Raw genomic sequence first — 21,048 nt, forward strand, 5'->3', positions numbered from 1 at the left:
ACTTTAGGAATAAGACCCATGTGAAGTTCTTGCCCAAATCGGGATATTTCCCTTTGCCAACCCTGGATATTTGTACCATCTGGAATCGACCTATGTTCTCTTGGGTTGCTGTCAGATAAAGACAAGTAATAATGACATGGAAAATGTCAATACAAAGCTGAAGTTCCAAATACACTTACTAGGGAGTGAGTCTCACTGAATTCATAATGCACTTGTTTTTGGAAAAAACAGGCGTAGACATGAACTGCATATGAGTTACTCTTACTATTGCTTTAAGTGGAAGAAGTGTTTTTGTGAACGGAACCCCTCTCCTCTCCTTTCCTTCTTCAATTCCTTAGCCTATATTTTTCGTACAGTAATATGACTGCAAGTATTGACAAAGTTATGTTCTTGAAACCATAACGTTTTCGAAGTGATGCCTTTTTTCTATTACAGATACTCAGCAGAAATTTTATGTCCATTTCCAGACACCTCATATGATCTCTCAAGCTTAATTATTCACTGATGTTGCCTTACCCCCGGAATATTTGGTTGAAAAAGACTGCAGCTTGATTTGCAGTAGTGCTCTTTTTTAAGGGAAAGGAAAACAAACCCCAAGTATTTCATTCACATCCAAGACATTGTAAAAGTCTAACCTGCCGCACTGACTGGGCTGCTTGCCTGGACACCCTGCATTAGAAGAACTCTGTGTTAAGTCACAGAATGTTCAGCAGAACGGGGGATTCACAACATCCTGATTTCTTTAGGAGACACCTCCCCCCCCCCCCGTATTTTTCAACCTGCTGCCCTCTTCTTCTTGCAGACTTGACTAATTGCTCAAGTGGCTTTGCGCTGAGGGTTGAAATTGCTTCCTAAATAAAGACGCAGCTTGAAGCTTAATGAGGAAACAAGGTTCCTGTGAAGTGCTGATTGGTTCCTCATACAATAGGTTGCACTTTGTTACAAATGACTTAGGCCAGGCCAGTCAGAAAACGGCTGGGTAGTGACCTGGCTGTCTAATCCTCAACTTGGGGAGATGTGGAAGCTTTGTTGGAGGAGCAAACTTTGGTTTCGCCTGTGAAAATGAAACAGCACCGTCCTCCCTTCCCGCTGATGCTTGTGATCTACTGCCTTTGCACCGCACAGTTTACCTCAGGTAAGATCCAGGTCCCTTCAATGAGAGAAAAAAGAAGCTTTTTGTGCATCTAGAAATCTAAGCCAACGTACGATCTAATACTCTGACAGAGTCAGAGACCTTTTCCACTTTGCTGCCTCCTCTTTTGTTCAGAGCCCAAAATCACTGTTGCTATCCAAAAGTTTAGTAATAGATGAAGTGTACCTTCCTTGAAATGCAGGGGCGCGTACTCAAAATCAAAATTGTTCAAGCAGCCCTTTAGCCAGAGTAGTTAAAGAAGGGTTAACAGATAAGATTCCCCACCCCACCTCAATGCACTACTTCTTGTCTAGAGTGGAGGTACTCACTCATGTTGGAAAGATGGCTTGGGTACAGTAGTCTTGGATATGGTAGTCTTCCAATAAGGAATATAGATTGGGCACTAGAGGTGCTCTGACTTCTCCATGGGAGGTGAACCTTTAAAGGAGACAAAAACTGAAAACGGAGGGACAGCCAACTGTTGAGAAAACATGCATATTCTCAGTCTTCAGAGGGGAATCGACAGGATGGGAAAGCATTTTATGTGTTTACATGGTCAAGATGGGACCAGCAGTCAACCCTAGTGCTATCCACGGTCCTGAAAAGAGAATAGTCTCCGCAGGTTACACAGAGTGTTGCATTTAGTGGCCGCATAGCCTGGGGAATTGGGACCCGTCAGAATAATGCCACGATTTCTGTTGCTGTTGTTTTTTAAGAAAGGGCGGAAACTCCACTGGTGAGTACACACATCTCACAAAGAGATGCTAGAAGTATGATTGGTTTTATTATGCTTGTGGAGAGGTTATCTTTTATGAAGAGGTGATCATCACTGATTTAATAGTTATTTCTTCTTTAAAATCACCCACACATATTTAGGTTTATAGTCTGGCCAGTACATCTCTTATAAGTAGGGTTCTTGTTTGTACCTTTTGTATATAGAACTTGCCATTGTATTTGTAAGGTTGCTTATTTTATTTTAACAGGATTTCCTCAACCTTTTGCTGGTTATCTAAGTGAATCAGACATTCCTAAAAATGAGGTATACAACTTTTTAATTGTAATCCATGTATCTGCAAGAAATGTATGATCCTGCATGTGTGACAGTGTAAGCATGGTGGCTGTTATGGAAGGGAAGCTTTTCCCAGATTTTTTTCAGCTGAAAAAAAAGGCACAATTTCAGTGGAGCCAAAAAGGCAAATCTGAAAAAAGCCAGTTTATTCCCTGGATTTCCCCCCACATTTTTCAGTTCCATTTTACCCTAGGGGAATATTTACAGGACTCTGGAAAGACTGTGCTTGAGGTAGGGGCACCAAATTTTTAAGAGCAGCTTCAGACAGCTCTCCTTAGGAGAACCTCCATAAATTGTAAAGATTGGAACTGGTCAAATTGCATAGCCCCCTAAGAGGGTTCCACATCTATTCTCCATTCATTCAAATGGAGGAAAAGTAAAACCCCATCTTGGCAGGGAAATTTGAAAATTTCCAAAAAAAATCATGTATATTAAACCTGAACATGAAAAATATCAAAAAAATTGGTGCACATCCCCATTGCTCACATTGAATCAAGATTAATAAAGTTCAGTTTACACATAATTAACTAACAGCTCCTAGAGCTCTGCCTAATTTTTGTTTTACTTCTACTCTAGAGACTGGCACTGTGTTTCAGTCAATGGATAGAACAGTCTGATCAGCCCCAGGTAAAGATGCTATAATCTGTTTTGAATAGCACATATCCTTCAAAGTAACCTGACTTCAAGAGACATTGTGACCAACTTTTAAGGATTATTGATGCAAACATTTGTGGGCAGCTAGAACCATGTATTAGCAAACTGCAACATTTTGGTTTAACACAAAATAATCTAAGCTAAATGGTTTGTTGCTTACGAACTCTGCCTTCTTAAACACTGATTTGAGACAGCATACTTTCTGTTTAATAGGGTGGCAGTCACAACGGTAAAGCGTGCATGCAAGATTCAAAAAGATTTGTTTCTGCTGCCATTCTTGAGCTCCCTACCCTTAACAAGTAAGATGGACTAAAACAAGATTATTTTGACAATTTTACACATGAACTTGCACTGATGGTGTAAAAACCATTACATCTTTGACCTTTAGTGCCTGATTTGGAGTACAACTAACAAATGATGAATGTTAGAGATAGCTTAGAGCACTAATTTTGACAACTGCTTATAGATCCAGTGGTTCTGTTAACTTCTGTTATCCTTCCATTCCAACATAATTTCATATTGAACTTCCAAGAAGGGTCACCTGGGTGTGCTTAAATATCGTCCTGAGGGACAGAGATGAATGTTTCTGTTTCAGAACTTAAGCTGTCCCATGAGACAGTGTCTCCCAAATGTATTTTAAAAACCTTTCCCTATCTAATTATGATTTGCATTGCCACTTTCTGGCTAGCATTCAAAGCATGCTGGGAAGAGGTAAGTGGACAGCATTGCCAAAGATTGACATCTAATCAGGCATGAAAAGAGTGACTATATATTGGAAGAAGGACTCTGAAGGTTTTATCTCTGAAAGCAATGACATCTTAGCGATTTCACTTAAATTTGAATTTATAAATTAACTTCTGTACAAATAGCTCTTGTATTTAATTTTAAGTGATGCAGATTCAATTTCTTGCCTCTAAAATCATTTTTTAATGTGCATTTGTCTCTTAGATCTCCAGTTCTGTCATGGATCTCTGTAACTCCATGTTTAATAGCATGCAAATAGATGAGGTAAGAGTGGATTGTTGTATTTTCCAAATACAAATTCACAATATTTTTGTAGCTAAGTACTGTATAAACTTGTATCATCATTATCCTCACTAGGAAAATATGCAAGAAATAGATAAGAGAGTAAGTATTTACCTATTTTAGACTTTTACTTGCGTAAGACTTTTTTTGATGAAATTATGAAACATTCTAAAATAGCTCTTTCTATGCAGTTTTTATTTCATTACTCCAGAGCTCAAGATCCAACGTATCCTCTTAAAGCTGGGGTTAGTATTTCAATACAACATTGTTTTATACAGTATACCTTTCAACATAATGCAGAATAGTAAATAATGAAAGTCTTTCATAAGTTTTTTAAAATATGTCCACAAAAAACACAATGAGTGTTAAAGCAGGTAAATCAAATAAAGCGTTAATTTCCACTAGCAACAACAGCCTGCCTAACGTGTATTGTATATTGATTGTTCAGTATCCAAATAAAATTAAATTAAGTTAGTAAGAGTGGACAATCCTAAACACAGTTACATTCTTCTAAATCCACTGAAGACAATACCTTTGAAAGGTAAGATTGTGCTTAGGATTGTGCTGCCAATGGGGTTTACAGCCCCATCCAAATCAGAGGCATTGGGCCACAGAGCTGATGTGGTGCCCCCTTTCCACTCCCATTAGATACTTCCCAGTGACATGGGAAGGCTCACAAAGCAAAAAAAGCCTCCCCACCACCAAGAAGCCTCTATGGGCCACAATAGACTTAGGCCATCTTTTGGGTGGCTTAAGCCTGAAGTGGCCCATTGGCGTAAAATCGGCAAAGACTGAGAGGGAGCCAACTAATGTTGACTCCTCCTCTGGCCATGCCACGTCCCCACTACACTGGTAGTGGGAGGAGGCCTGGGACACTGGCAGTGCATCCATGTTACATGCCAGCACCAGGGGGCCCCTATGGCCGCACAGCAGTAGAATCAACCTTTCACTGGGGCAAGTGCCCCAGGGAGGTAGATCTGCTGGAGTGGCCACACACTGCTCCCATGAGTGGATGCCCCCCCCCCACTTTGAATGGGGCTCTCAGACTTGTGCTCCTGCAGCAGCCATCCCAGGGCTAAGAGCAAGTTGCCCTTTTCTCTGTATCAAAAACCTTTTGTGATGTGGCATAGGGGGAAAGGGTTAGCTGCCAGAGAATCAAACTGTTTTAAAAATTAAATGCTTGGTGTGATTCTAAGCAGCTTTTTGGATCACTGCTCAGAATTATACTCAAAACAAAAGGTCATAATTATTGGCATGCTGGCTAGCTAATTTCTGATATTTATTAAAATATTTATAGTCTGGCCCCGAACCCTCCATAAACATGTTTAAGCAATTTAGGCAATAGATTTCCATCATGATTGACCTTTTTACCAAACATATATTCTCTTTTTGTAATGGTGATTCAGTTTAAAACAGTGACAAGAAATGTTCTGAAATATTTTACAGCATATGCCTGTGCATGCACACTTGAAGTAAGCCCTTCGTAGTTCAGTGGGACTCCTTCCCAAATAAAACTGCTTAGCATTGCAGCATGAGCAATCTGCTTCTAACAGTTCTCACTGCTTTGCTAGCACAACCTCAGGGCCAGTCTGTGTTGCATCGGTATAATGCAATGGTGGCGAACCTATGGCACTCCAGATGTTCATGGACTACAATTCCCATCAGCTCTTGGGAGTTGTAGTCCATGAACATCTGGAGTGCCATGGGTTCTCCACCACTGGTATAATGGTTTGACATACAACATTTTAGGGTAAATTCTTGTTTCTGTGACAATGCTGGGTAAGTTGAGGCCCCTAGCAAAAACCTTATTGCTGACAAGGGCTTTGGGATTGTATTTGAAGCTCAAATAACTTTTGTTAGTAATTTCTTATATTGAATAATCCAACACTGGTGAACTTGTTTGTACTGAAAAAAAAGTTGTTTAGTTAGCATGTTAGGAACATCAAAACCAATGTCTAGGCTTTAGAATGTTCTTTGTCTGATGTTTGTCTTAGTATATACTAGTATTCACACTATCTTTTTGTTATAGTCTTTCCCTCTGCATCCTTTAATGCGCCTTGCTCCAAAGCTCTCAGAGAGAAGAATGAAAAGATTCCTTAATCCAGTATGCACTCATTTCTTCCATAATATTCTGTGGTGGCACTAAAGTATCATTGTAACTGTTAAAAAAAACCCAAATCACTCAAAACACCATTGTGCCAGTGATTAAAATGTGCACTTTTAATAAGAACATATTCATTACCCACCCTCTTTCCTTCTTCTCTCCTTTTATTTATTTTTGTACATCCTACCCTTTGTCATACTTCCATGGTTGTCTTTTTCTCACACCTCATTTCTAAAGCTTGTTCAAACTAAGTCAGAATAAAAAATGATGATACTGCAAGTCTTTGCTAAGAAGAGCTGCATGGCCACTACTAGTTAGCATTTTTGGTGTCAGCCCTACATTGGTAACTGTACAGGACTGAAGGCTGGAATGATCCTTACCCAGAAAGCGGTTATGCCATTTCTGTTCTAGACATAAACATTGAGCTTTCAACCAACTTTATAATGGCTCCACCTATGCAAAAGAATTGTCTTGACCTGGATAGCTCTAGGCTAGCCTGATCTCATGAGATATCAGAAGCTAAGCAGGGCCTACCTTTGCAAATACTTGGATGGGAGACCTCCAAGGAATATCAGGATTTTGTGAAACAGAGGAAGGCAATGGTAAACCATCTCTGAATGTCTCTTGTATTGACACCTGGGGTCCCATAAGTCAGATGTGATTGACAGTGGAAAAAAAGGAAGAAAGCATTAGTTTATAAAGTTGCCATAAGTCAAAAGCAACTTGAGAGCACTTGAGAGCACATAACACACCCATGAAGGAGCAAACTATTTTACAATGTATGGGATCTATAATTTCCATAAAATTCAGCTAGAATCCCATTCTACCATAGATAGTAAACACTGTCCTGGGGAAGAAACCTTGCTCACTACAGTCATATTAATTAGCACCTTTGGCTTATGACTAGATTACAATTGAACAAAGAGAGTGGCAGTGAGTCCCAGTTGAAAGAACAATTCCTCTTAAAAGCAATACTAGAAATGGGATGTTCTTTTCCATTTGAGCTTGGTGTTGTGTTCAAGAGCATGGTTGTGTCATTTCAACTGAAGAGACTGAAGCATGCAATAAATATGTGGTTTGCTCACAGAAATACCCAAGTATAAATTCAAGATGCTTATAATTTGATTTCTAATGCTGCCTGTGATTTGGTGTTTCAAATGTTTTTGTCTAATGCAATGGCTTGAAATAATCCTCTGGCCTCTTTGAAAAATTGCCACTTAGGATACTGGGGTGTGATGCAATTAACAAGCTCTATCGTCTTGCAGGAATCAGAAATGGCTGCGGCAGAGTTCACCAAGAAGGTAATCTAAACATTCTGACATCATTCTTTCTCATCACAAGATGTCTTTTTCTCATATTGTTTCAAAAGCAAGTTCATGAGCTGTTAGAGCAGTGTGGGTAATTGGAAGTGTGTTAAACACCCACACTTGCATCTCAGTTCAGAGTGCCCGGTGACCAGGGACAGCACTGCTTCCATGCCACTGTGCTGCCTCCAGAGGGGTTTCAGGCAATGTGGGAAGTCCAAAAAAACAAACATTGGATAAAAAAAACCTTACACTACATTTTCTGGTGGTAAAAAGTCTGCAGCCAGGAAGGGGTATTCCTGGGCTGAAACCCTGATGGAAGCCAACTCAACTTGGCTCTAACCCTGGGAGCACCCCCAGCCCGCCCAGCCCTGCACTGGTTTCTCTCCTATGCCGGCATAGCTTTGGAGTGGTAGGCAGTTCTAGATTTGGGTACCGTAGAACTGTGTGACACTTGCTGGCCAGCATATTTGCTCTCTCCACCAGCATAGGTGCCCCTTGGTGTCTTCAAGACCATCTACTTTGCTGTTCTGTAAAGAGCTCCTGAAACCCCTCAGATGAACAATTTAGTGGTCCTTTAAAGTTTTTTGTATCCCATTTCAGTCAAGTGATTCTCAAAGAGGTTTGTGAACAACTGGTTACAGTTTTTAAAAAGCCCTACATAGTAAGAACCTGGCTGGCAGTAGAGTGTCCTTCCTTTCATGTATTTGAGAACTTCAACGGTTTTCTTTTTTTTCACACTAGTCCAGTATTAGGGTCTTTCTTTTCCCTCTGGCTGATAGGACTCTGTTTTGTGTAGGCTACTCCAGCTGTATTTTCACATCTTTCTCCCATGCTTACTATCCTACTGGGGTTTTTTCCCCTGGGTTCTTGACTGTCTATTAGAATTTCACATAAGTCTCAAGAACAGAGTTTCTCCCCCAGCCCCCTTCTTTCTGTTATTCCAGTGAGTTTGTAAAGTGTTCCTATTTTAAGGGAGCTAGAGCTAGAAAAGCAAACTATTTTTTTGGCTGGGAGTATGCTGGATTCTTCTTGTCAAGCTTCAAGATCGAAGCGGAATATGGCGGCCTGGGGATGGCAAAAACGCCGTCCTCAGGTCAGCTATTCGCACATTAGGCGCAGCTGCATTGCAGCCATCAGCCAGCTCTCTCACTAATTCGGGAACGCCGGCTTGAAGCCGCTGCCGTGTGAACGGCAGTGGCTTCAAGGCGCCTCCCCCCCCATTCCCTCCCTGCACTTACCTTGTCCCCGGGCCTCCGGCGCGTTGCCGAGGCCTGGGGACACGCCCCCCTGCCCTGCAACGCTGGAGCAGGCGCGCAGGGCCGGGGGGGGGGCGTGACTTCAGGCCTCGGCGACGTGCCGGAGGCCCGGGGACATGCCGGGTCGGCCGGGCGACGGCGCTCTGCGGTGCCGTCATCCCTGCTCTTTCTGGGACCGTCCATGCAGAAATGCGCCGACCCGTGCGGAAACGGCCTTTGAGAATCACTTGACTGAAACAGAATACATAAATCTTTAAAGGGCCACTTAATGAAGTAAGCAAGTAAACCAGTCAACTGGAGCAAATCAACAGATTCTGGTATTCATTATCTGTCATTTGTTTTATTGTACTCTTACTTACTGTTTGTGCATGTTTCTTATACCAGCCTTGGAATGGGGCTACTGCCTTTTTTTGATCACCATTTTATCTGAAATCCCAAGCATCACAGTATCTAAATATTTGTAAGCAATAGAATGAAACCCGTGATTTCTAGAAGGATTACAGTACTTGAAATATCTCTGGAAAGAAACCACCTGCTCTCTTGATATGAAATTTTCTTCTAAATGTATTTTACGCTTGGTGCTTCCCACCCAGGCCCGCAGAATCCTTGCACACAGTTGCATGTATTATGGAGCCCACTGCTGCGTGTTTAACAAACTTTAGGACTGGGGCACAGTCTTCCTTAGAAAATAGCAGAGCACCTTAGGCTCCATGCCTAAATCAGCCATTCAGGAAAACTCCCTATATTCCCTGCCCCTCTGGAAGTTATATACTAGTTGTTTTGGTGGCTGTAGCACTAACCCTGTCAGCTACAAGGGAAGGGCCTCCAGATTCCTGTGCAGCTGCTGAATCCTCTTCCTCTCTGGAATTTTGCACATCCTACAAAAACATTTCTCCCCCAGTTGCTTAACAGGAGAGGTGCTGATCTGTATCAAAGTACAGCATATCTTCAGATATGTTATGTTAACTCTGCTTTGCTTCTTTCATTTTACAGCATGAGTTGGACGCCTTGGGACGACCCTTTTTTCTTTTCAGGGTATCTGGTTTTTCTTTTCCTTTAAAGAAGAAAATCATATAGCCTACAGTTAAATCTTGCATAATCTTGCCTATTGATATAAAACAAATGAAAATGGGTTGAATCCCATCAGCTATTCTTCTGGCTGAAGAAAGAGGACCCTCTTTGGACCACCAGACAGGCTACACCAGAGATTGTGGGATGGGGAACTACGGAGAGGAGAGGAATCAAATATGATTGAGTGGAAAAGATAGTTGGATCTAACCCACTGTTTATGGTTCCATTGGCCAGTCACATATATACACTGGCTAATGTTTATTCAAATCCATTTTTTCCCATGTACCTTTGTCTTTATCCCTCAATTTGGCCTCCCCAGCATTTCACCCCACACAATTGTCTGTCTCCTTTTGCTCTTGACAAGGGATCTGAGTTCTGGGTTGGGCAGGGTAACTTATTAGGAACAAAGCATTTAGCATAAATCACCCCTTCGAGGGGACATGATAAGCTCACAGCCGAGCTCGCACCCACATTGCTTACTGAACCAAAGGTAAAACAGACTCGCACCAGTCAGGCTGCTCAGTAGTTGTCCTAGTTGTGGAGCAAATGCTGCTCTCTATTTCCATTAATTTCAATTAGGATAGGATGCACAGGAAAAAGTATCTGCTGATCCTGGCAAGGGCAAAATCTAATATATAATTCTAATAATAATTTTTGCAGTGTAGCTGACACCAAGCTATAGCTATTTCTCATTTTTGTGATTTTATTGGCATATTATCTGTACAGCCTCGAAATGGAAGGACGGTGGACGGTGGAGGAGAGTATGCCATTTGACAGGTGATTTTTTTTTACAATGACTATATTGGTCTGCTTTCTAATTTATCAGTGGCAAGTAGCCTCCTCCCTGAAGTTAATGGATATTATGTGGGTACAGATTTTGCAAGTAAGGGGGTATATGCATCAGTGATATGGCCTGTATATAGTTACACACAGCAGCTCCCAGTCAGATGCTCTGTTCCAGCAGCCTTAAACACTGAAAACATATTTACAGGAAAAAAGGGCTGGGTTAAGTCTTTTATCTCCTGTTTCTACCTCATGTTCCTGCATCAGCTGCATCCAAGTTCTCAATGCTGATCAACTAATGGGAACTTCTCTATCCAGCAAATGAACTCTGCATACAGGCCCAGTCCTGCCGTTTGTGCATATTTCATAATCTAATCCAGATCAGCTCATAATCGAGTACAATCTATATCAAATCAACTCAGTTTTCTATAAATACAAAATAACTTTTTGCACCCAGATGGCTGGATCAAAAAAGAAAGGATGTGAGCATACAATAATAGCTTTTGACATTAAGTTGTTTTTATGATGCTGAAACAAGTTCCAGTAAATCTAAATAGAAACTCCAGAGGGGTTCTCACAATATTATTGGGATTATCACCTGACTTGAAGCAGATACATGAGGATAGAAAGAGCTCTAGAGAACAGAAAACTTCTGATCAGCAGTTTAATTTATAAGCCATTCATCATATTCTATGCTATTTGTGTTCTACATAGAGAGCGTAGTGTAATAGTTAAGAGCGGTGGACTGTAATCTGGAGAAATGGGTTAGATTCCCCATTCCTTCACATGAGCAGCAGACTCTTATCTGATGAATCAGATTTGTTTCCCAGCTGCTACAAACAAAGCCTGCTGGTCTAGTCACAGTTTTCTCAGAACTCTCTCAGCCCCACCTACCTCCTACAACAGTGATTCTCAAGCTTCCTAATGCTGCGACCCTTTAATGCAGTTCCTCAAGGTGGTGACCCCCAACCCTAACATTTATCCATTTTTACAGATGGAGAACACTGATGCAGAGACTCTTAGGTGACCCCTGTGAAAGGGTTGTTCGACCCCCAAAGGGGTCCCGACCCCCAGGTTGAGAACCACTATCCTACAAGTTATCTGTTGTGCGAAGAGAAAGGGAAAGGAGTTTGTAAACTGCTTTGAGACTCCTTACAGGAGAGAAAGATGGGGTATAAATACAAATGCTTCTTCTTCATAGCGATGCAATTGGTACAGCTGTGCCTTACACTTTCTTGGCCTTTTCTAATAAAAACAACACACTCCCTTTTCTCTGTACTTGGAAGTAATTATGCCATGTATTTGATCATGAGCACCTGTCCACAAAAACTTTTACCATATTTGCTCATGTTTTCACCAGGCTGTCTTTTTTTCTTAACTAGACACCATTTTAGAAGAAGATTTGTGCCTGTTTTTTTACAGAGAAGCATGGAAAGGTATCCTACGTTTGGCTGGAAGAAGTTACTCCAGCCTAAGGAACCTTCCTCCAATTTCAGACACCCTTCTGCCACTGAAGTTGTAGGGAGGTTCTTTAGGCTTCAGGACAATGTTTAGTTTAATGAACAGATAATTTTTTTAAAAAAAGGATAGGATCCAGTATTTTTCTGATTTTTGCCAGCAAGTCCAGACAGTCCTCATGCAAAGAATGTTGCTGAATATAGTGGGCCATAATTTTGTTTAGTTTTGAGCACATGAGTGGGGGGAACCGAGCAAGAGACCAACTGTGGGTTGAATATCTTCCAAGGTGAAAACCAGTTTTAAACGTATTCTCTTTCAGAATGCAATGGAAGATGGAATTCACTGACTTGCTCTATCAGTTTATATGAAGAACAGAAAAGCTGGATGACCAGTTATATGCTTTTAAAGAAAGACATACTTCTCAAGCATTTAAAGTTCCATATAATAAACATGCAGCCGTTAGTTATGTTTGTACAATTTCTTTGTGGGTTCAAGCCTTTACATGCACATGTTGCAATATATTCAGATTTGTTGTGTTCTCATTTGAAAGGGGCTTTTTTTACTGAAAGGAAGTAAAATTGACTGTCCACTTAGGTACAGTTATTCTCCAAATGGGGATGTCTCAACATCTCAGCCTTCCCAGCTCGACCTCTGTCTTGTCAGGGCTCAGTGTCAGTTTGTTTGCTCCCAGCCATTTAACCACAGCAGTGAGGCCGGGACTCAAGACCTCAAGTGCAACGCCAGGAGATCTGTGTGGAGAGATAAAGAGCTGAATGTCATCTGCATATTGAAGATATCCAATTGCAAAACTGATAAATGATTTCCTCATAAGGATTTTACATTGAGATTTATTTATTTATTATTTAAAATTTGTATGCTGCTCTCCCACATGGGCTCAGAGCGGCTTGTTACCCAGCTTAACAGGTTATGAACGTATTTCTAAGGAATCTCCACCAGCTGCTAAGAGTGTAACAGCACACGAACATCTTTAAAATGGCGATGGGGAAAATAACTCGGCTTGGCAATGCTTTGGGGAAATAGCTCACTTAGCAATGCGAGAGGCAGACTGGGAGGGGATCTTTTAGACTACGGGGAAATATAGCATGGAGCTATATACGGGGAAATATAGCATGGAGCGTTCTGCAGAGTAACACAAGGAGTCCAAATCAAGTTTAAAACGTTTATATAAATTTGGTTTCAAGCACACATACAGGAAGATATGGAGGCACATACACACAAGTTCCTAGAGATATAAAAACGTGAGAAAAATAGGTTTGGATGATAGAGAGGGAATTGGGAAGGCAGCAAGGTAATGCGTTACCTAATGGTTCCAATGCAGCAGACGAAGTAGAAGGCAGGGACTCTATGCCAGCACAGAGATCCCGGAGAAAGACGATATCGTGTCTCCCACCAACTTGACCAAGGGAGGTTCAGGTCAGAAATGAGCAATGAACTTAAGGTGAGCAGGGTTTTTATAGGGTGGATCGCTAGTTTGGCGGGAAATGAGACCCTTTGCATTAGGTTTTGTTTCTTACAGCTGTGCTGGGTTGCAGGGGCTCAGCTAATCAGCAGCTCTATCTATTGTCCTAAACCCAGGGGTTGGTAGCCAATTGTTTCCTTGATTACATTAGCAACACCTTGAATAGGTGGTTGGAAGAGCGAGTCTCTGGCTATTGTAATTTAGCTGAGGCAGCGAGATTAAATCATGGATGGGAGCACTTGGGAGATTTTAGGAACAGCTGAAGGGAAGGAAGGTTGCAGCATCTCAATTCAAGGGATAGTTCAAATTTACAATTCTACTGACTGTAGCTCTGGCTTGGGTGTGGACATCAAGGAGCAAAAGTAGATTTATTTTCTACTGACTGTTTGCTATTCTTTAGGCTTGCTGCTAGCCCATTTTATCCTGCGCTGCACCATATATATTTGTTAGTTTTAATATAACTCAGAAATATATCTCACATATACGTTGTATTTATAAATATCCCGGCTTGGATGCATGTTTTAAGATGTGGGGTGGAAGGGGTACATAACAGGCTCACAACAAATCCAAACATCATAAATTACATACATACACACAACAAACCTAAAATTACACTAAACTACACAATAACTGAGCAATGGACAACTAACTAACAGGCGACCGGGATACTATACCTCCTGCTCCTAACCACGCGAAGAGTTTGGGCTGAAATACAACAGGTGTATTTGTATTTGAAGATTGAGTAGCATAGGGGATAAGACTGCACCCTATTGAACAAATCCCTCATGGATGATAACTGATCTCCAACAGCGATATCTAGCTCTTGCTGGATACGATCACATCAGTCTTGGAACCTGAGCATTAGTTTAAGAAACTGTTCCTTGCTTCAGAACTACACAGTCATTGCATAGGGTTGCTAACCTCCAGGTGAGACCCGGAGATTTCATGGATTACAACAGGCCTCTATACTACAGAGATCACTTCCCCTGGAGAAAATAGCTGCATCGGAAGGTGGACTCTACGGCATTACACCCCGTTTACACAGTGTGAAAGAAGAGAGATTATTTTTACTTTTTAAAAAAGGAATATGTACATGTATTTCTAAATGAAGTCCTAATTATGTTCTGAAATGAACCCTACATTGTTTTATGCATTCTTGTATTTATTTTTGGAACACTTGTGGTGGCAACCTGAGTTCACAAGGAGATTAATCTCTCCCCAAGATGATTATCATGGCAGTGGGCTTTGTACAAGTTTGCTATCTAACTCCAGCACCAGGGAAACATCATTCTTTCATTGCATCTGCAAATGTATATAATACTTTGGGAGCAGGGAGCTGCAGCCAGCTCAGTGGTATACGCAGAATGTATGAATTACATTTTTATATAGATACACATAAAAATGACATGGGTGAAGCAGTCCCCAGATGTCAGGAATGAGACTGCCAGTGATCATCATTCATGTGTAACACTGTCAGTTACTACCTACACCTCTGCACAAAGCAGACAGTTAGTCAAGTCCATTAAAATCCAACAGGAGTTTCAAAAGATGTCTCTGCTTATTGTTATATACATCTTGAAGTTTTTTTCAAGAAATGTCCTGCTTGTATATAAGAAATTTGTATCTCAGTGAAGAGAATGCAGCTAGCTTACAAAAGAAAAAGTGGAAAATAGAAATTGAACAATGCCTAAGTTCTGCACTGCAGAGAGGAAAAAGTATCCCTGCTGGGTCAGGCTAGTTGGTCATTTCGTGCATCATCCTCTTTCTCAGTGTGGCCAACAAGGGATGAGGGAGGGAGCAAGCTTGTTTTCTGCTGCTCCACAGACTAGGACCAGGAGTAATGGGTTCAAGGTGAAGGAAAAGAGATTCCACCTAAACGTCAGGAAAAAATTCCTGACAGTGAGGCCTATATGACAGTGGAATGAACTGCCTTGGAGTGTGGTGGAGTCGCCTTCCCTGGAGGTTTTAAAACAGATGCTGGATGGCCATCTGTCAGGAGTGCTTTGATTATGTGTTCCTGTATTGCAGGGGGTTGGACTTGATGGCCCTTGGGGTCTCTTCCAACTCTATGATCCTATGATTCTATAATTCTAATTACCCAAGAAGGCCAACATAAAGGGCATAGAGGGCTCACTGGCAAAGCTGTCTTGCTCTGGCAGAAAAGGAAATGAAAGTCACTCTGGAAGTGGTGTTTGCCACAGACAGGATGAAAATTGAAAGTACATCTTGAGGCGATACATCTGCACAAGAAATCTTGCTGCAATGGACATTGGCCCCTGCAGTGCAGCAGTGTGCATAATCAGCCTAGCTCTGAGGTATTTCCTCGTAGGTTGCCGTTAAAGAGGCTTTTGTCTTCTGTGTCTCTGTCATTTGCCTCCCAAAGGAATGCCTTCATTCTGACTTCAGTGGAAATATGGCTAAGGAAAATGCACAGTAAATTCTCAAAGTTGAACAAGGGACATGAAACTTTCATTTGAGCAGTTGTAAGATCTGATCTACCCAGAGGAATGGATTGGCCGTCAAGGTCACATGGGGAAATTCCCAGTGGGCCATCCGTTCCCTGTCAGGGCCACCCTGGCCCAAGCAAGGGGTAGTCCTTGCAGCTGCTAAGCAATTAAGGCAGCTGCATGGACCCTGGGTAAGACTGGCAAGCTTCTTCTTCTGCTGCAGTAGTTTCCCCAGTCCTGCATGTGTGTGTGCAGCTGGCTTCCTTGCAGTGTCAATGAGAAAGATTACTTTTGCACACACCTGAGTGTATGTGTTCCATGGGCAATACATCCCTACTGCTAGCTAAGTTACAGGACATGTGATCATCTAAAGAGGTCAGTTTCTGTGGCAATGTATAGTTGTGACCCCAGAGCAAGGTATGGAGAATATAGCATCCTAACAAGCATAGAAAAGTTGGCTATAGGTAGGGGTGGCAAACATGTGGCTGGGGACTGGGTCCAGCCCCTTAACAGGGTTTATCTAGCCTGCAAGCCAGCTGTGGCAACCCACCTCCTCACTCCTTATCTGGCCAGGAAAGGCTGCTGTGGGTTCAGGCTCACCAGTTCAGGCACCCACCCATCTTGCTCTACATCTGGCCTGGCAAGACCCCTGCCATCCCGCTGCAGGGTCGCCAGTCCAGGCACACACCCCACACTGTTCCCAATCTGTCCTAGCAAGCTACTTCCCCTCCCCAGTGCAATCTGGGCTAGTGAACCCACTGTGGGATCAACAGCTACTCCCCACCCAGTGCCAATCACCTCCCCCAGTGGCATTCTGGGCTTAACAGCTGAGGCAGCCACTTCCCCTCTCAGGGCTGAACTGGGACAGTCAGCCTGCTGGGGGCTCACCAGTCAAGGCAGTTACCCACCTCCCTGGGCCCAGCCAAGTCACATTAATGTCATATCTCATATCTGGCCCTCATAACAAATGAATTTGACAACCCTGGGTTAAGCTATAGTAGGAGAAAGTGGCAAGGCAAGACAGGTTTCTGTACTTCTATGGTTTTGCAGAATGGGTCAAATGAAAGGCATAGGGATGTGGCAACATGGAATTTTGGAGGAAGGGCTCTTTCTGTATAGGTAATAATGTCACAATTACCTATGAAATCATACCCCCCCACACCCTAAAATACTGCTTTGCTTACAAGATATATTGGATTGCCTGTAGTTCAAAATCTTCCAGTTGTGAGACCCAGTTTATGCAATTCAGCACACTGTCCTAGTCCATTGTTCTTTATTTGTGTGATCCAGTTTTATTGCATTGTTCATGGTAAATGTTATACTATCTTTGTCGCATTGCCTCTTATAACTCTGTAATCCTCCTTGAGTCTCAATGAGAAAGGTGGATGACAAATGAAATAAACAAAAGATGAGTTCGTTTGAATTTGTTACAATGTGATAGTATTTAATGGTTTTATAACAATATTTAACTTTATTTCAGTTTTAAAAATTATACTGGGAATTGGACGACTAGACAATTTACGCACAAGCTGGTGCAGTATCCTTCACTGAAAACAAGGGTTCTTACAGCGGCTACTTTTTTCAACAGAGTCTATTTGTATAACACAGCAACAGCAGGTTTTAGAATTCTTGTGGCTAAACATCTTTTACTACTTCCTTAGGCAATTCAGATTTCTGTGGAAGCAGTTGGGGCAGTATATTGGGAGGAACCCCTCCCTCAGCAATGGTCACATTTGCAAACAACTGGTTGAGTTCAGTATCATTCCGCACTGCCAGCTGGATGTGTCTTGGCCCAATTCGCTGCTTTTTGTTGCTTGAAGCTGCATCTCCTGAGAGCTCCAATACCTCAGCAGTTACATACTCTAACACACCAGACAGATAGACTGCAGCTCCCACGGCTATTCGCTCAGCATACTGACCCTGCCTCAAGAGCCGATGAATACGGCCCACTGGGAACTGCAAACCAGCTTTGGCTGACTTGGTCTTCTGTGAACAAGTGGCATGCTCTGCTGCTCCATTTGTAGACTTAGCTGGCTTTTTTCTGTGTCCAGACATTCCAGTTTCTGCAAAGGACAGGAAAAAAGTGCCATAGTGCCATTTAACAATAGGTTCTAAAATATCATGATTTTCAGTAGGTAGATTTTTTTTCCCATTACAACCCTACTCCTTCAGATAAGGATGCAATGGGTCTGGACTTTTGGGGAACGTTTGTATTCCTCCAAGCAGATAATGTACATTCCTTAAAATTAATACCCAGCTTTTTTATATGAGGGTTGCCACTTTTCTCCTTCTTTCTGCTTTACATGGGACCTGCTCAGCCCATTTAATCCTAGAGAGAAATTGAAACCTATTTTGCATATACAGTATGTATAAAGTCCAGGCCACTCTACACATTTTAAAGTCTCTCATCACAGACTAAAAGTGACACCTATAATGTTTCCTCCCTTCTCCCTTTTGTTGTTCTGGTGGACATGCAGCTTGGTGAAATGATCTGGAGAACTCTCTGTTTTGTTCCATTTGGCCTAAATGTTATTTGATTGTTGTTTTGGGATTTTCTAGTAGGCCAAACAGCACTAACCTTCATATATTCAAAATGCCACCCTAAAGTACTCAAGCAGCTCAATTTTGTCTCTAAAAAGCAAAGTTACAATTTTTTTCTAGAGAATTTGCAGGCTTGGTTTAGGGATGCCAGCCTTGAGTGGGGACCTGGGATCCCCCAGAATTAGAACTCATCTCTAGACTACAAAAATCAGTTCTCCTTGAGAAAATGCATACTTTGGAGAGCAGACGCTACAGCACTGTACCTCACTGAGGCCCCCGGCCTCCCCAGATTCCACCCCAAATCTCTAGAAGTTCCCCAACCTGGAGCTGGCAAGTCTAGCCCCCACCCTCACTCCCACTGGTGGCCAGGGGAAATCTGGCAGCCCAAACTTGGTTCTAATGATAGTCCCAATACCAAGGTTATTTTCAATTCGCACACAAATACACACAGAGAGCAACCACCTCAAGCATAAACAGCCTAACATCTGGCAGGATCAAGTTAACAGAAAGTTACCTGAGTTTTCTTTTTGAAAGGAAGAAATACACAGGAATATTAGCATGGTTTGGGTTAATTTTTGTAATCCCAGATCATTGTTACAACAAAGCAGAAAGCCACCATTTCACCACAAGAATTCACCACAAGCTTACTTTTTATTTACTAGACTACTTCTAGAAAAGTTTTTTCATTCTGTATTCCAAACCCTTCTTTGTCTCACCTAGTCTTTTTTATTTCTCCTTTCTGCTCCTGGCTGTACCAACAGCAGATAACTTTTCTGTGGGGAAAACAAACTGCTGTGCATAAATGAAACAGCCTTGCCTTCAAAATCGTATCTCAAGAATATTACAGCCCACTTTGTCTTTTGAGCTTCCCAGCTGTAGCAAGCTCATTAGAGCTTTCCTTCCAGCTGAAATCAACTGGGAAACTTCAGTCACAATCACAAACTCTGTGCAGCAGTTGTGGAGACAGATAAACTATAACAAGTTAGCTGACTACTGTTTGCTAAATCTCACATTTCTGAAAGAAAACATACCCCAATCTGTTTCTGTTGCTTTTCAATTTACCTTTATGTCACTATACTAAATCAGATGTAAACAGTAAGAACTAGAAGGTAAGTTGTTACCAAGCAGGATCAAAAGGAAAACTCTAATGACACCCTGATCCTGACTATACTTGCATCCTGCTTTAAATATACTGCTGTGCCAAAGAGGGTTTTGATTGGAGGTCTGAGACCCACGGGTTATGCATATCATACCTTCACTGGTATGAAAACTGAAGTAACCAGAAGTTGGCCACATTATTCCTATTTTTACCAAGGGCATGATCCTAATTCACCCTGCAGGGTAACAGGCTGAGGCACTTTTCCTCCCTGCAAAGGCTCTTCAAATGTTGAAACAGCTGTGCAAGAGGTGTGTGACCAACTTGGACTTGAAAAGGCATAATGGGAGAACAAGAGTTCCTCATGCCCGCTGTCCTACTCACCTGATTAGGATTGGGCCCTCACCGTATTTTTACAGGACTGCTGTCACATTTAGTTTGGCCCAAGTAGAGAGAGAGATCAAAACTGCTCCCTCCTTTACATTATGGAAGTGCAGTTGATGTTAAAGGGAACAAAGACAACTTGATTCCCTTCCTCCTCTTCATAATATCCCCTCCTTGATTTGGGTGGCCTTTAATCTCTCAGCTGGTGGCCAGGAAGGACTCAGCGATTAGGTCATACAACCCCAGGATGCAACTCTGCTGGGTCAGAACTTAGGTACTGCTGGGGGAGGAAAACATGGCAAAAATCCACGAACACCAGCACCTTCTGATGAATCAAACTCCATGCCTGCACATCATGTGCCATGCATCAGGAGTTTGCAAAAAGGCTAAGATCAAGAACATACATATGCCATGGAGGTCAGGTGGATTCAAGGCAACTTGCTTCCTAGTGAACAAGACACAAAGAAGAGAGGAAGGAAAAGGCTAGTCACAGTTGCTGTCCGAGGGTGGAACTCCCTGGGCAACTCTTTTAACCAATGATCACACCACACTCCTGGCTGGGGTAAATCAATTGGCCATAGCCATTCTTTATTAACTATGCAGAAGTGTGAGGCCAAGCAGGGGACTTGATCTGGACAGCTAAAACATCATAGCGAAGCTCCCGCAGGCAGATGTCCCGTACAGGTGCTTCACTTCGCTGTGGGGCTCTGCTGGGCAGACACTCCTGGCAAGAGGTGCTCCCCAGACACCCTGTTCGGCAGGATGGTTGCCTCTTGCCGCTGTCTGTCATTCCCGAAGGGAGGGGGCAGCTCCCTAGCTCCCTTCCCCTGGCCCTTCCAGATCAATACCCATGTGCCAAAACCGCCGACAGGGTAACATGCATTATCAGTTTCTGAAAATAGGGAGAGGTGGGTGGGCAAATCGCTAGCTGGCCCAAGCACATGGCCGGCACAAAGGATAGCTTGTTCCTTTAAAAGCGCAGTCTAACCCTCCCCTCTCTGACATGGCCAACCGCTGCGCTGTTGCTTGCCCTCACTTGGCATGGCTGCTTGCCTGCTTCCGCCCTTGCTGAGGCTGGAATCAGCTCTTGCCCTGTCCACCTCGAGCAGCAACTTCAGCCCGTGGTGATTCACAGCCATCTTTCTTCAGAACTCTCTCAGTCCCACCTACCTCACAAGGTATCTGTGGTGGAGAGAGGACTGGCAAATCTTTCATACACTTTTTTGTAGAGGGGGGAAAG

The 21,048-nt window shown here is 42.5% G+C and overlaps 2 protein-coding genes across 4 annotated transcripts; one reads left to right on the forward strand and one right to left on the reverse strand.

Moving 5' to 3' along the window:
* The first annotated feature begins 955 nt into the window (after positions 1-955).
* Positions 956-12,322, forward strand: NMS (neuromedin S). 3 transcript variants are annotated; one of them, XM_048493462.1, is made up of 10 exons: positions 956-1,135; positions 2,116-2,171; positions 2,778-2,828; positions 3,804-3,863; positions 3,957-3,983; positions 4,073-4,126; positions 7,251-7,286; positions 9,542-9,583; positions 10,346-10,396; positions 12,180-12,322. In XM_048493462.1, the coding sequence occupies exons 1-9, from the start codon at positions 1,063-1,065 to the stop codon at positions 10,391-10,393; spliced, it is 447 nt and encodes a 148-aa protein (XP_048349419.1). In that variant the 5' UTR covers positions 956-1,062; the 3' UTR covers positions 10,394-10,396; positions 12,180-12,322. The 3 variants fall into 3 exon arrangements, with proteins under 3 accessions (XP_048349419.1, XP_048349420.1, XP_048349421.1); XM_048493463.1 differs by lacking the exon at positions 9,542-9,583; XM_048493464.1 differs by lacking the exons at positions 3,957-3,983; positions 4,073-4,126.
* Positions 12,323-17,120: 4,798 nt separating this feature from the next.
* Positions 17,121-17,842, reverse strand: LOC125431482 (histone H2A-beta, sperm-like). Its single transcript, XM_048494314.1, has one exon. It carries the CDS (start codon positions 17,840-17,842, stop codon positions 17,423-17,425), a length of 420 nt encoding a protein of 139 aa, XP_048350271.1. The 3' UTR covers positions 17,121-17,422.
* Positions 17,843-21,048: the final 3,206 nt, after the last annotated feature.

Source organism: Sphaerodactylus townsendi, linkage group LG04 (assembly GCF_021028975.2).
Source record: "Sphaerodactylus townsendi isolate TG3544 linkage group LG04, MPM_Stown_v2.3, whole genome shotgun sequence".
Classification (NCBI taxonomy): domain Eukaryota; kingdom Metazoa; phylum Chordata; class Lepidosauria; order Squamata; family Sphaerodactylidae; genus Sphaerodactylus; species Sphaerodactylus townsendi.